The 15,069-nt window shown below is 44.6% G+C and overlaps 1 protein-coding gene across 1 annotated transcript; it reads left to right on the top strand.

Annotated features, from left to right (window-relative positions):
* The first annotated feature begins 10,464 nt into the window (after positions 1-10,464).
* LOC148912997 (uncharacterized) lies at positions 10,465-11,642 on the top strand. The gene is made up of 3 exons (XM_089026370.1): positions 10,465-10,677; positions 10,876-11,065; positions 11,293-11,642. The coding sequence occupies exons 1-3, from the start codon at positions 10,597-10,599 to the stop codon at positions 11,640-11,642; spliced, it is 621 nt and encodes a 206-aa protein (XP_088882496.1). The 5' UTR covers positions 10,465-10,596.
* Positions 11,643-15,069: the final 3,427 nt, after the last annotated feature.

Raw genomic sequence — 15,069 nt, 5'->3', positions numbered from 1 at the left:
CCGTCGTACAGGCAACACCAAATATGTTGACCGCTACGTAGACAGCCACATCGGTCGCAAATGCCGTCCCAGTGTTCCCTGTCTTCCCATCTCACGCCCTCGACGTCGTCAAAGCATACGAAGGTCTGGTCTATTTCCTTCTTACGTCGCGTGAGCGCCCGGGAGGTTTCGTGGGGACAACAACGTTCGGCTAAGTCTCCGTGGGTTTCACAGACGACATCTTCGAGGTGGTAACGACGACAGCGGTATTTATGCCAGTTCTCCTCGAAGTGAGGTTCATCGCAACGGAGACAACGGTCTTTGAGGCAGACTCTGTTCTCGCGGTGATATCGTAGGGCCTGTACAGTGGACAGTTCCTTACCGCAGTCACCGCAAAGGGTACTTACGGTCTTCTGACAGACTTTCTTGGAAAGATGGTATTGCAGTCGCTGCTTGCTACTAAAAGCTCTATCACATTGCACGCACTTCATTATATATACCTTATTTTTTATTGTTAATTGTTAAAACCAGCAAAAGATAATGATGTAGGTCTTATCCTTTATTGTTAAATTGTTAAAGTAAGATCATCGACATCATCTTAACCATTCTTTGATATCATCTGTGGTAATTTAACAAAATGACGATAAAAAATAGACCCTTACTTGAGACCTCTTTGCAGTATTTAACAAAATAACAATAAGAAAGAAGACCTATGCTAATTCCTCTTGCTGGGGCTTAGTAAGATCTTCTTTGCGACCTCTTACTCTTCCAAGTCTCCTCCTCGAACGTCGTCTAAAGTCCTTTGTGCTTTAGTATCCGCGGGACACCAATGTCCAACGAAGTCTTCTTCAGAGAATACCTTATTACAGTGACGGCAGCTGTGTTTCTTACGAGGCTTTGGCGTTGGAGGGGTAACGACAATGCAGTCAGCAGGTAGTTCAGATGTAATGCAGTCCATATATATATATTCACAGAGGGTATCGCATGAAGTCCTTAAGGGAATCCCTAGCCCAACCTATCATTGTCCAGAGCGCAGCAAGCCTCTCTGTGCGCTTCAGATTGCACATTTCTTCGTGTAGCTCTTGCACGCGCTCCCGTAATCGATCGATCTCTTCTCTTTGCATCTTAATGGTATCTAATTTATCTTGCATGTAGGCGATGGTCTTTTCCAGAGGCTCCATTATATATAAATGGATCCAAACCATATTCCTTGCAATGCTCTTATCGTAGGACCCACCGGCTGCGGAAAGACCCAGTTCGTCGTGGAGCAGCTATTAGGACCCTTTAGATACCGCTTCGACTACATCGTGCTATTATGCCCCACCTACGTGAACAACCGCACCTGGACTGGTATAGGCGCGAACGATGACGACTTCTTTGTGGACATCTTAGACCCTAATGAGTTATCCGGTCATTTGAAGTTCTGGCACAAGCAATTCCCTAAAGATACACAGACGCTCCTCATATTGGATGACATTGCCTGTGGGGACGACGTAAAAAGGCGCACCTCCGAATTAGTGAAGCTCGCCTTTAGCGGCAGACATGACAACATTAGCGTTTGGTTGCTTTCCCAGCAGCTTACCAGCGTCTCTAAGCCCTTTAGGGAAAACATAGGCTCTCTCGTAGTATTTTATACTCCGAGCAAGTCTGACCTGGAAACCATTTTAAGCGACTACGGCGGTGAGATAAGCAAGGAACAGCTGCACGAATACATGCGGCATTTAAAAACGCACCAACATTCCAAGATGATCTTCTCTTTGAGGTTTCCGTATGACGTTAACATATATGGACATTGAGCAGCTCATAGATGAAGTCCCCACACAGTTAGATGAAAGTAACCTCAAGGAACAACTTAACATTCTTGTGTCTTCTGGGAAGTGTAAAGAAATGATAGGTAAGGAACTTACCCATGAGCAGGTTAATAAGCTGTCAGAAGAGGAGGTTAAGAAGTTCCATAAGAGGTACGAGGCTGCCCTCGCAAGTAAGACCACGGACGCCGTAGCAGACTCCGCTATCCGACTTGCCACTAAATTGCTTGGACTTGCGCTGCCCATAGACGACGTGGAGCAACTGCGGAAGGACATAAGCGAGGACTATGTCATCGCCCAAGAACTTAAGATAACCTGCGGGTGGTTGTCTTTGAAGTGCGGTAAGTTAATGGCAGTCGCCTCTGCGGCACTTCACGTAGCTCAGCACGTCGACTTGAAGGAGGTACTAGGTTCCTTTGGAACATCTTGGAAGGACTTCAAGAAGGACAGAGAAGTCGAAAAGGTCTTCCAGGCAGCACTTGCTGAGGTACCTGATCAAGTCGCCTCAAGTACTTAGTCAAGTCGTTGTCAAGTCACCTCAAGTACTTAGTCAAGTCGTTGTCAAGTCACCTCAAGTACTTAGTCAAGTCGTTGTCAAGTCACCTCAAGTACTTAGTCAAGTCGTTGTCAAGTCATTGCCAAGTCATTGTCAAGTCGTCATCAAGTAACTTGTCAAGTCCTTCAAGTCCCTTAATATAAGATGAGTGGCACCGAAGAACAACCAGAAAAGGCTCCCGTAGAAGATACCAAGATTACCAAGGCTAAATCTCCGGGCAGAGTCGCTGCCGGAAAGAAGCTCGCGGAGATGAACAGGAAGAACAAAGCCAAAAAAGAAGAAAAGGTGGAGGAAGAAGAATCCTTTATTAATCCGGGATACGTCATTGGCGCGTTAGGAGTCGCTATAGCAGCAGGCAGCCTCTACTTACAATGGCGGGCAACGAAAAAGGTAGAACCACCAACGTATCGCGCACCTGTGGAACCGGCTGTTAGAAAAAGTAAGATCCCTGAAATGGAGTAGATTTATCACCACGTACCGTGGCGACCTAGATTTTCCTTCTCGCTTTGTAATATAATGTCAACCGCGTTATTGAAAACTGTTGAAGAGGCAGCTATCATTACTTCCATCGTTGCGGGTATTGGTTGGGTAGGTAAGAAAGTGCTCAAAGAAGACTTTACTGAAGACCCAAGCAAGAGCTTCGCTAATTTTGCTAAGATGACCGCTGCCGTTGGCGGGGCTATCATGGTAAAGGATTACCTACGGAAGGAAAAGTACATCCCTAATGTATAAATGGCTAGCGTGGTCGCAGGTGGAGTTATTGCAGCCTTAGCATTCACTGGAGCTAATTATGGTGGTCAATATTTGGATAGATTAGTTAGAGGTGATCGCAGCGGAGATTTGGCCGCCGAAAGGAAGAGACACGACTTAGCGCTGGAGAAATATCAGCGGGACGTGGCAACTTGGAATGAAAAAAGACAAGCTTACAGGGATTGGTTGGACAAGAACTACCAAGACAAGATGCAGGCGGATAAGAACTTCGAAAACACAGACTACGCCTTCAAACTTTATGCGCAAGCACACCCCGCGGCATTAACGGGGTTAAGAAAGCCTCAGTTCAAGAATTACTACCAGCCTTCTAAGAAACAAAAAGACAATGAGTTGGTCTTTGTAGGAGTCGCAGGGCTGGCAGGAGGCGTGGCCTTGGCGTATCTGCTCTAACGAAGGGGACTTGTCCCCTGTAATATATGATCGTCTTTTTGGAAAGCGACAAGAATAACTTTACCACTTATCTGAATCCCCCCATCAAAGCCTGTAAGGTTCGGTTGGTTAGTTGCTCTTTGTATAATTCTTGGTATAATTTAATTAATGGCTTTGTCATCGGAACTTCCGGCACCAAACCAAAAATACCAGATTCCCATTACACCCCAATAACACTGGCTAAGGAGCTAGCGAAGCATGGATACACTCTTACCACAGGATTACCCCATGAAATGAAATTCAAGAAAAATAGTGGAAGCGCTAATTTAAAGGACAGTTCATTGGTAGAACTCCTGGGCCTTACTAGTACCACGATAAATAGCGGCAGTACATATGATGTAAAATGGAAAGTCGCATCCTCTTACGAAGTCTATTGCGACTTGGTTCATAGTTACAACAATGGAGAAAAGTCTTCTCTTATGTCCAAGTTTCTGCCCCAAGGTAATCCATTTGACCCAGTGGAATACACTCCCATTTCTTTGAGCTATGACTTGTCTAATTTGGTAGAAAGCATAAACATCACCATTAAAGTGGACGGAAAGACGGTGGATTTTAACGGACGTAAGATCAATCTTCTCTTGGAATTCATATAATGGGCCGCGTAGAGGACAAACTTAAAAGGATTTACTATGGGCCGGAAGGCTATTGGAGAGGAGCGTCAGCTATCAAGAAACTCGCGACCGCGGCCAGGGTATCAGACGAAACAGCTAAGAACTGGTTGAAAAAACAAACCCTCTGGCAGGTTTATCTTCCCGTGCCTAAGTACATTCCCAGGCCCAGCTTCACCGTAAATACCCCCAATGAAGTTCATCAGGCGGATTTGCTTTTCTTACCGCACGACAAGGTGCGAAGAAAGACCTATAGATACGCTTTGACCGTAGTTGATATCGCAAGCAGATACAAGGACGCCGAACCCATAACCAGTAAGGATTCTGGGGAAGTCGCAGAAGCCCTAGGTAGGATTTATAAGCGCGTCTTGAAATGGCCTAAGCTGCTGCAAGTGGATGCGGGGACGGAGTTTATGGGCGTGGTTACCAAGACCCTGAAAGACCACGACACTAAGATTAGAAGAGCTAAAGCAGAGTACCACAGGGGTCAGAGCATCGTCGAAAGATTCAATAAGACCTTGGCCGAGCGTCTCTTTGGGTACCAGTATTGGAAAGAGCTGGAAGATCCCTCCAAACGCAACAGGGAATGGACTCAGAGGCTCCCCCAGGTCGTCGCAGCTTCGAACAACGAGGCGGCCAGGGCTACGGGAATGAAACCCAAGGATGCCATAAAAAAGAAACACGTGGAACACAAGTCCTTCATCAGAAGTTCGAGGGCGGTCTTCCCCCAGGAAAAAAGATTAGGCGATGTCACGGTTCGATATCTCTATGAGTCGGGTGAATTAGAAGGAGGATCCAAAAGAGCTACGGATCCTAATTGGTCTTTGGAAACTTATCAGATCCGAAGTGCGATAGCTAAGAAGGGCCAGCCCATCTTGTATTATCTTCATGATGGTCCCACGCGTGGGTTCGTCAAAGAAGAACTGCTTATCGTGTGATGTCCGAATGCTATCGTATGCACTCCGTCATCACACATCCATCGCTTACCGTCAAATGCAGACAGTGACACCTTCTCCTGCGTGACGTTATGTATCTGATGACCATAGCTGCGCAGGCTGTTCATCTTATGCCGCTGTTCCTTGCGTGTTCGTAATACGTTGAGGTAGGACTCGTGCGTAATGTCCTTCTTAACCACATACTTTTTTACGCCTTTAGCTTTCTTTTCTACGCCGTCTAACTTTAGCACGCTGTACATCTTTGGTTTCAGACCCACGTACTCTACTATGGGTTTTCCTAACATTTCGTCTTTCATCTTCCCAATTACCTTCTTATTCTTCGCAGAGTAAAGGAAGTGCTCCTTCGGGTAACCGCTGGTGTCGTACTCGTCTATGTCGGGGAGGCAGTCTTTGTAAACGTCTTCCGTTTGCACTTCTAGAATTAGGGAGTCGGTGTCTGTGTACAGGAGGCGACAGCGGTCTCCGTACTTTGGCTTAAGCTTATCGTAGTAGAACTCGTACATAAGCAGCTTCGATAGATCCAGCACCGTAAAGCCTGTGTAAACGGGCTTGTTTAGTAAGAGGTTTGCCCTTTTCATGTGAATCACGTAGAAGTTCAGCATTTCTACGTATCTAACGAAGCCTGGCTGTGACACGTATGCTTCTGCTTCCTCTTTGGTGCTGACTATTTTTACGCTTACGCGCTTGCGGATGTTCTCCATTGTCTTTCCGAACACGCTGTTGTTCATCAGTTTGAAGAGGTTTTTCTCGAAGTCATTTTTCGCTGCGGTACGCTTTTGCGTGTTAAAGTCAATGTAGGGGCGCATCCAGGGTTCCTGCGTGAATTTTAGGACTCTGTGGATCTTCTCTACGCGCATTCCGTGTCGCACGTAGAACTGCAGGTTGCGGTAATGTACCACATACTTCTTCTTATCCATCAGGTTCATAGTTAGTTTCCTGTACGGTTTGTAACCAGGGCACATTTGCTTTTGCAGCGGACTTAGCTGCTTAAATGGTATCTCTATCGCTTCTGGTGCTAAGGGGAACTCATTGTGTTCGTCGTGCAGGCGCTCTGGGTACTCCAGATCCACTTCTAAGACGTAACCCTTGTCTTCCTCCTTTCCTACCTGCATGTAGAAGTCTATCGGCTTCACTGGATCCCATTCGAAGTCTCTCACAGGTAGGTACTGTGACATTGCCCAACCATAAAGGTTATTCGCATCCAGGTAGTAAATGTATGTGGTTGGTTTCTCTGGGTCGTGCTCTACTAAGGGGTTGTTTGCGCGGGCGTAACGTCGGCTGGGTCCGCATACGCCGCCACGAATACCGTCTTCCATAAACCGATACATGTCGTACTCCGTTAGGAGATCCAACTGCGCATTTGTCTTCTTTAACAAAGCACTCCAGCTGAGCCCAGGAGCCGTGTAGAAATTAGCGGGATCCAATCCGTAATATTCCATAGCCATCTTTCTGAAGCTTTGGAAAACATCTGCAAGCAGCACTACGTCAGACCTTAGGTAGATGTCGTGGTAGTCACCCATGTTCTCACAGGAGTACTTTTCCCACACGTCTAACGCATGCTGGTACTCCTCATCCTTTATACCAGACTCGTTTAGGGTGCTGTAGAAGCGATCTTTGGGTGGTAGGGGTTCTTTGAATCGATCCCAGGAGTCTATGTATTCGTATGGGTAGACTCCTTTCCTTTCCGCGCCGTATTGACTGGAAATGGGAAAGTTGGTGTTATACTTTACGAGGTTTGTTAAGGAGTCCGCCATAAACTGCTGCGAATCTAAGAACTTTAGCTTACCCACAGTTACGGACATGTAGCGCTCTTTGTTGTTGGGTATGCATTTGACGTCGGAGCCGTCTGTTCCTTGTAGTAGCAAATGGGAGTCGTAACCGCGGAGGTTGTGAAAGAACACCGGAATCTCCATGTCTGGATTTACTTTGAAGTTTATATTGCATTTCCAATGAGCCGCTCCTCTGTATTTACCCGTGATGTGGCAGTGATCCCTAACCTTATCCACATAGAAATCCTCAACAAATGCTTTGTGGCAGTGAATGCAGTGCGTGGAGGGCTTTCCCGGCTTCTCACCTTTCTTAGCATACTTCCCGCATTTAAAATGAGCTTCTCCTAGATACTTTCCATCTTCATCCCACGCTTTCTTGGCTCGTCTTCCAAACTGAAGAAGCGTATGTTGGCAAATGTGGCATTTTTTTGCCTTGTTAAAAGCCTCCTGGTTCTCTTTGGTAAATTCCATCTTCTTTGGACGTCTTAATTGTTCTCTAATCTCCCCCTCCTCTTCTCGCAATGCTTCTAGAAACTCATTAGCTGCGTTCTTACCTCGGTAAATTACAGGAGGGTCGGCCTTACCATCTGATCTGACTACTATGTAACCAAAGGAGCAGATCTCGTGTAATCCCACCTTATTCGTGGCACCACTTTTCTGCTCTTCCTTAGTTATCAACGCTTCAAAGTCTGCATATATCACGTAAGGCACCTGCATCTGCTTTTGATGGTCTGAGTAGGATAGGTTCTTATCTGTGGGCATCTGGATCCGTTGCGCCACTTCTTCGACTCCGCGACATATTTCGGCGTGTTCCTTTAGAGCTTTAACGCTGGTAAAGGATAACAAACAACAGTCGCAGAAGTATTTCTTACCTTTGTGCTTGGTGTGTCTGTAAAACAGTCTGCTAATATGTTTAACCCATGAGTAGTGTCCGCCGTGGTAGAATAAATGTACGCGCTCTCCTTTACTTTTTGACAGAACTAACGGTACTATCGTCTGCTCTCTGACTCCGTAAACGTTAATTGCTAGATCGTTTATTTCCTCAAATATGGGGATGTCTATCAACTGCATGGGAAATTCCACACCATCCCACTCTAAATCATCTGTGGGATACTTACTTGTCCTACAGGGATCCTTCTCTGCTGGATACAGTGCAGACCTGATTGCCCACATAAAGCATCGATTGTCTTCATTCTTCACGTTTACAATAGCCTTCTTCCTTTCTACCCACGTTGGTAGCGGTACGTAACTCCCCCCTCGTATGGGTACGTACCTGGCTATACTTATCTCTATTCCTTCAACCTCCTCTACTGTCCAACCCGATCCTTCTTTCGTGTAGTTAGACAGCGACTCCATTATTGCTTCTAAGGCTTCACTGAGTGACCTATCCAGATTCGTGGATTCTAATATCACTAACGACTTTGATCGCAACATTGCTGTCGTCATTACCTCGTCTTTTGACAAACTTACTTCTACCATTATGCTCGCTTTCAGGGCTCCTAATTCTTCTATACCTTTTCGGAGAGTCCTTTTAACCTTCCTTTCTGACTGACGCCAAAACTGTCTAACGTCAATCTCACCGTTACCGGGTATTGACACCGTGCTGAAGTTGCTTTGGGATTCCATCTATATAATAGGAAATATCTTATACCTAATTCCAGACCCTTTTCAGATCGTCGTAGTCATACTCACAATCCTGACAATGCCAAAACAATTTAACCTTAGTCTCAAACTTCTTACCACATCCACAATTATAGCTGCTCATACATTTCGTCTTCATCTTCAAATGCTTCTTCAAGTCCACTTCTTTCTTAAAAGTTCTCTTACAATCTTCGCACTCCATATATAGACTAACATATTTTACATAAACACGGGATGCGGGTAATAGCGGTACGAATCGAGGGGGGTACTTTAGACGGGTAATCCTCCGGTGGTCGTTGCGCTGGAACCCCCATCCCCTATACTACTACAAAGCTCGATTATCACAGTATTGGTGTCTGCTAGTCCATCTACAAAGCTCGATTGTCACAGTATCGATGGCCGTTTGTCCATCTACAAAGCTCGATAGTCACAGTAACCATGGTTACTACTCCATCTACAAGGCTCGATAGTCACAGTAAAGGTGTCTGCTAGTCCATCTACAAAGCTCGATTGTCACAGTAAAGGTGTCTGCTAGTCCATCTACAAAGCTCGATTGTCACAGTAACGATAGCCGTTTGTCGATCTACAAAGCTCGATTGTCACAGTAACGATAGCCGTTTGTCCATCTACAAAGCTCGATAGTCACAGTAACCATGGTTACTACTCCATCTACAAAGCTCGATTATCACAGTATTGGTGTCTGCTAGTCCATCTACAAAGCTCGATAGTCACTGTAAAGGTGTCTGCTAGTCCATCTACAAAGCTCGATTGTCACTGTTACCATGGCTGCTAGTCCATCTACAAAGCTCGATTATCACAGTAAAGGTGTCTGCTAGTCCATCTACAAAGCTCGATTGTCATAGTAACGATGGCTGCTAGTCCATCTACAAAGCTCGATAGTCACAGTAACGATGGCCGTTTGTCCATCTACAAAGCTCGATTGTCACAGTTAAAATGGCTGCTAGTCCATCTAAAAAGCTCGATTGTCACAGTAACTATGGTTACTACTCCATCTACAAAGCTCGATAGTCACTGTAAAGGTGTCTGCTAGTCCATCTACAAAGCTCGATTGTCACTGTTAACATGGCTGCTAGTCCATCTACAAAGCTCGATAGTCACAGTAACCATGGTTACTACTCCATCTACAAAGCTCGATTATCACAGTATTGGTGTCTGCTAGTCCATCTACAAAGCTCGATAGTCACAGTAACGATAGCCGTTTGTCCATCTACAAAGCTCGATAGTCACAGTTAAAATGGCTGCTAGTCCATCTAAAAAGCTCGATTGTCACAGTAACTATGGTTACTACTCCATCTACAAAGCTCGATAGTCACTGTAAAGGTGTCTGCTAGTCCATCTACAAAGCTCGATAGTCACTGTAAAGGTGTCTGCTAGTCCATCTACAAAGCTCGATTATTACGAGTTCTTTGAGTTTCGTAATTTTGTTTGTTTATAAATGTCACAGTTGCAATTGCAAATGTTAATAATTAACTTCGTTAGAGATTTCTGTATTGGACATTGTTAGTTGAAAGGTTTTTTCATTAATAAATGCTGTGATGTGTTTTTCTTTTCTTTTTTGAGTTTATTCAGTGTGTGACAGAGAGAAAGACCCAGGTTTAAAACTTAATAAGTAATATATTAAAGATATTAATATTATTTTGATAGTTGTGACTTTTAAAATTTTTATAAAAAGGTTTTCTTTGGATATACCATTCATAATTTATAGCATTCGAGGCAATATTTCGAAATATTGAGTTGGCTGCCGAGTTGGCTGCTAATTTCAGCCCGGTAGAGAGTTTGGCAGTGTAATCAATGAGAGATTGGAGGGGATAGTTGGCAAATATTTTGGGGTTGCAGTACAGTAAAACTAGTAGCTGTACTGCACTGTAAAACATTTTAAAGTTTTTTCATAAAGAAATTTCTATTGAAAGTAATGACTATTAATTACTTACTTATTTTTAGAATCAACTGTTCCCTGTGATTCACCTTCACTGGAAAACATACCAGTCAAGACTGCTTGACAAACTGAAGGACGTGAAGGATGGTCTAACAGTGGCAGGGGATGCCTGTCACGACAGTATGGGGCACAATGCCAAATATGGGGCCTACACCATCTTGTGTTGTAACATGCCAAAAATAATACACTTTTCACTAGTTCAGGTAATTTATTTCTTAATTACAGTTCTCATGCACATAATTATTTGTTACTGTACATATCTCATTTGTTTCGTCCAAGGAGGACATCCCAACCACTACCAAACTATTGTTACAGATTTCCGACACTAACTTTAGACACTTCTCATGGTGTGCATATGATATATATCATGTCAATTTTATTTTCATTGTCATTGTGTTTAGAGAAACCAAGCAGAATCCAGTAATGCAATGGAATTTATGGGATTTAAGAACTGTATGAATTACTTGTTGGAGACGTGTGGCCTGGGGATTACCGCATTCGTATCAGATCGACATACAACAATTGCATGCCATATGAATAAAGTACTGACCCAGATTAAACACTACTTTGACTTATGGCATTTAAAAAAAAGTAGGTGCCTTGCTGACACTATGTGCATTGTTGGCAGATCTGATGTTGCTCTAAGTTGCCGTTATTATGGAAGCAGGCAAATAGTATAGCTTCAAGTAGTATAGCTTCACTTGCATGTTTCTTTAAACAAAAGAATATCTCAATGCCGACTCAACAGTAATAGCTGCTGCCAGTGTGTGAATTGATCAAGATAATGTATTTGTATAACATTTTATTCTTTCTTACAGAAATAAGGAAAGTACTCTCTAAATTGACCAAAGAAAAGGCTTGTGAAGTTCTAAAGGATTGGATAAGGCCCTGTGAGAACCACTTATATTGGAGTGCACAATCAACACATAGTGGTGATGGTAATCTTATATGGGCAAAGTTTAAGTCCTTCTTTAGCCATGTAATTAATGTGCACAGTGACCTTGGTGATCCTTTGTTCAACAAGTGTGCCCATAGGAAGATCAGAAATAGAACCTGGTTAGAAAAAGGTATCACTGAAGAAAAAAGACCTTATATTATTGTTTGTATATTAAATGGACTATTGTCTAAGCATAGTGTAATATTCTTCCCCGGGCATTGTTATCCATGAGATGGTAATAAGGAATGGGGATAGCTCTGGCCTTCCCCACGCCAACATCCTTTCCGTACCAATGACTCAGGCAATGAACTGTACTCATTCTGTACCCGGAATATCCTCCAACAGTTTATTATTAGGCAAACTTTGTAGGACTCATAACATCACTCTTTCCCAATCCTTACTCACATATCATTTCCCAACACCTGATATATCTTTAGAGTGGTTTTGTATGAGTGGCAAAGGATTAATTAACAGTAACAGTTACTATATATACAATTAGGGTACTGGGTACTAGGTAACCGCCAAAATTTGAAGTGTTTAATTACAGAACTCATGGTTCTGGACACGGTACGGTCATTGTCCAACCCATGCGAAAACACTCTACTCCCCCAACACTACGTTAAAGCAAAATCTTAGCCTCACTAATCACCACCGAACCAAAGCATTCATTGCCTTTTAGGACCCTCAAAAGCCTGAGAGAAGCCTTCTAATGAATTTGCGCGTCTATACGTTTCGCCTGTATCAATAGGCAAATTCGCTAGTCTTGCTGCCGCTCCCGCTGGATTGATCACCTGTTTTAATTTTATGTAATGCAAAGCGGTCTTGCTACTCTTCCACCCGACGTGGTCCATGATTTCATGAAGGCTTATACCCTCTAAGGCCAAAGAAACCGCTGCACCACTGCGAAAACTATGCAAGGTGAGCTGTTTCCCCGAGAGCCGGCCAGTCAACAGTGAGGTGTAAAACTTAAGGCGCGCTTGGGCCGCGGTAGGCTCCAAACAATATGCACTGACCATATTTTCCTTAGTTATCGACCGAAAAAGGAAACCCGGAGCTAGATTTACCCGTAAGAGGCTGGAAATGTCAAAGTAGACCTCTAAACCTCGTACCGGGCAAAGAAACTTGTTCGATCCTCTTTTAAAAGCAAACCCATTTGAATCACCTGATCTCAATGATTTAGTCCAAACATGGTTTAGAAGGAAGCCTGAGTTATCCGGAAAACGGAGCACATCCGAAACCTTTAACTGAAGTAGATCCGCTGCCCTATCACCCGCAAAAAATAGCGACTTAAATAAAGCTTGATCTCTAGCATACATAAATAATTGAATTGCCGACAGAGTAGAACTATTATTAAGTACATTTTCTATGTATTCTGAAATTACTGCCAAGTCATTTACTAGGATAGGCTCTGCCTGACGTCGCGTGACCCTGGCTTTGAGTTGTTCCTCCCTCACATCGGCTAAATAGGCCTTAACCGAGCGACAAGCAGCGGGGTTTCCTACCCCAAGGAGGGAGTGCCACTCCGAACCCCTACCATTCTCAGAAAATATTGCACGGAGTTTTCCTATCAACGAATCAATCGTTCCATAGGCAAGACGCGTTGGGCAAGAACAGGTCACACCACGACAGACTAAAGCCGGACACTCTGACTTATGTACTTTTGTCCTTCCAGCACGATCTTTCCATATGAGGAACTCTATCACATCATCAGGTATAGCAGAAGCCAAAGTCTTTTTGCGATGCCCGGCTACCCAAAAACTGGCTAAATTCGCACTCCAACGCTGACTTTTGCTTGGTATATCTTGACGAGTCCCGCTGGTTCTTAAGTTCCTGACGTCGTGCCACTATCAGCTCTTCATCAATCGTTAATTTTTCCCCGAGCCGTCGCACCGAGGTGTTTAGGGATGGCCTCTGATAACCACACTGTTGGCAAAACCTGAAGCTTTCATCATTAGGGTAGTTACACCGTGGACACGCCACTGCAGGAGTAAACAACTTGGGCACCCTTGGCAATTCCTAAGCACGTCAATGAAATACGACAATCAGAAGCGCGTTATCCGCAACACCCACATTGTAGCTGGACATGGTATGGGGCTGTAACCAGACTTAGACGGAGCTAGCAGGACATGACTATCTCCCTTTTCTCCTAAACACAATCTCCCTGAACAGCGCGCCATTAGCTCCGGCCACCAATACGGGTGAGGAGTGAGCGCTGGGACGATTATAGAAAAAGGCCTCTTAAAGTTAGTCAACAATCGAAGTACAGGGCCTATCAGGTTAAAAGGAGGAAAGACATACGGATTCATCATGTTTGGTGCAGCATGCAGGTCTTGGGCAAATAGGTTTACACCCCTCGACATAGGGCTTGGGGCTGGTGAAAAATGGGGTAGAGGAATGTTGTTCTTGCCTCTCACTACATTAGAATCTAATGCCATTAGATCAAAGGAGTGGCCCGTCTTACCCCCAAACTCATCATCCACTTGCGCAAACGACTCTAGGGACAACTTTGTGTCGCTCCGCGACAACCTTCGGGAGGGGGCATCCGCTTTGTTAGAACAAGACTGGATAAACTGCAAGTTGAGATGAATATTTCGTGAAGAAACTTCCCAAAGCAGCTGCTTCGTGACTCTGACTAATTCGAGAGAGGTTTTACCCCCTTGAGACTTCCACGCTCCAATCATAACCTGACTATCAACAAGAGCGTCCACCCTAGAATTACAAATGTCATCGGGGAAAGCTCTTATAGCGTACACCAGTGCCTTCATCTCCTTGGCAGAAATGTTGAGCGTCTTGTCATTGACGTCCCAATAATCTCCAAAAGAGATGTCTCCGCACCCACGGTGAATGACACAACCCCAGCCATATCCGGAGGCATCCGTGGACAGAGAGAAGGTATGGTGTTTTTCGTCCCTCCAAGGAATGAATTCATCTCAGTTGTCAAGAAAGCGCCAATAAGACACTTCCTCTCTCTGAGTCTCGTTCAAGATGACTGCATCCTTCCCCGCACGCTCGGGCCGAGCTTTACTGATCTCTCTGATAAACAGCTTTGCTGCTGGAACTGCCAATGACAAGGAAATGCATTTGCCTTGGAAACGCTGAAGCGTTTTTAGTGGTATGGGCTGTTTACCAGTGAGAATGAGTTCCCTTAACGCGGCAAAAGACTCCTTCCTGCGCTGTGGTATCAGGAATGACTGCTTCTCAGAGTCGACGATAAGGCCCAGGTATTCTAATGAAGTTGTAGGAACGAGAACAGACTTCTTTATACCAATTGTATAGCCCAATGCTATCAGCACGGACAGCACCACATAGAGGGCAGCCTCTGCTGCTTCGTAACGAAAAACTTTCTCACGCTCTTGTGGCAACTTAGCCCACCGACCGGTCGCAGTAATGAGCTCACCATTCAACCGATCATCTATGTACAACGAGCAAGGGACCCCTTGCGATCTCAAAAAACCCTGTTGCTGCCAGACCGATGGTGTGATATATGTAGGGGGAGATTTTCCATCCAAAGGGTAGCGTTGTGCATACAAACCATAAGCCCCCAAACGAGAAGCTTAAATACGTTTGGGAGTTATCTGTGACCATCACGTGGTCATAGCCGGACTTGTCGTCACACTTTGTAATAAACGACGACTTGTAAACATACCGGGGAACATCC

Source organism: Actinia tenebrosa, unplaced genomic scaffold (genome assembly GCF_029948245.1).
Source record: "Actinia tenebrosa isolate PJP-AT-01 unplaced genomic scaffold, QUT_ActTen_1.0 PGA_scaffold10__47_contigs__length_13832649, whole genome shotgun sequence".
Taxonomy (NCBI): domain Eukaryota; kingdom Metazoa; phylum Cnidaria; class Anthozoa; order Actiniaria; family Actiniidae; genus Actinia; species Actinia tenebrosa.
The sequence above is the reverse complement of the archived record's forward strand: the minus strand, read 5'-3'. Positions and strand labels throughout refer to the sequence as shown.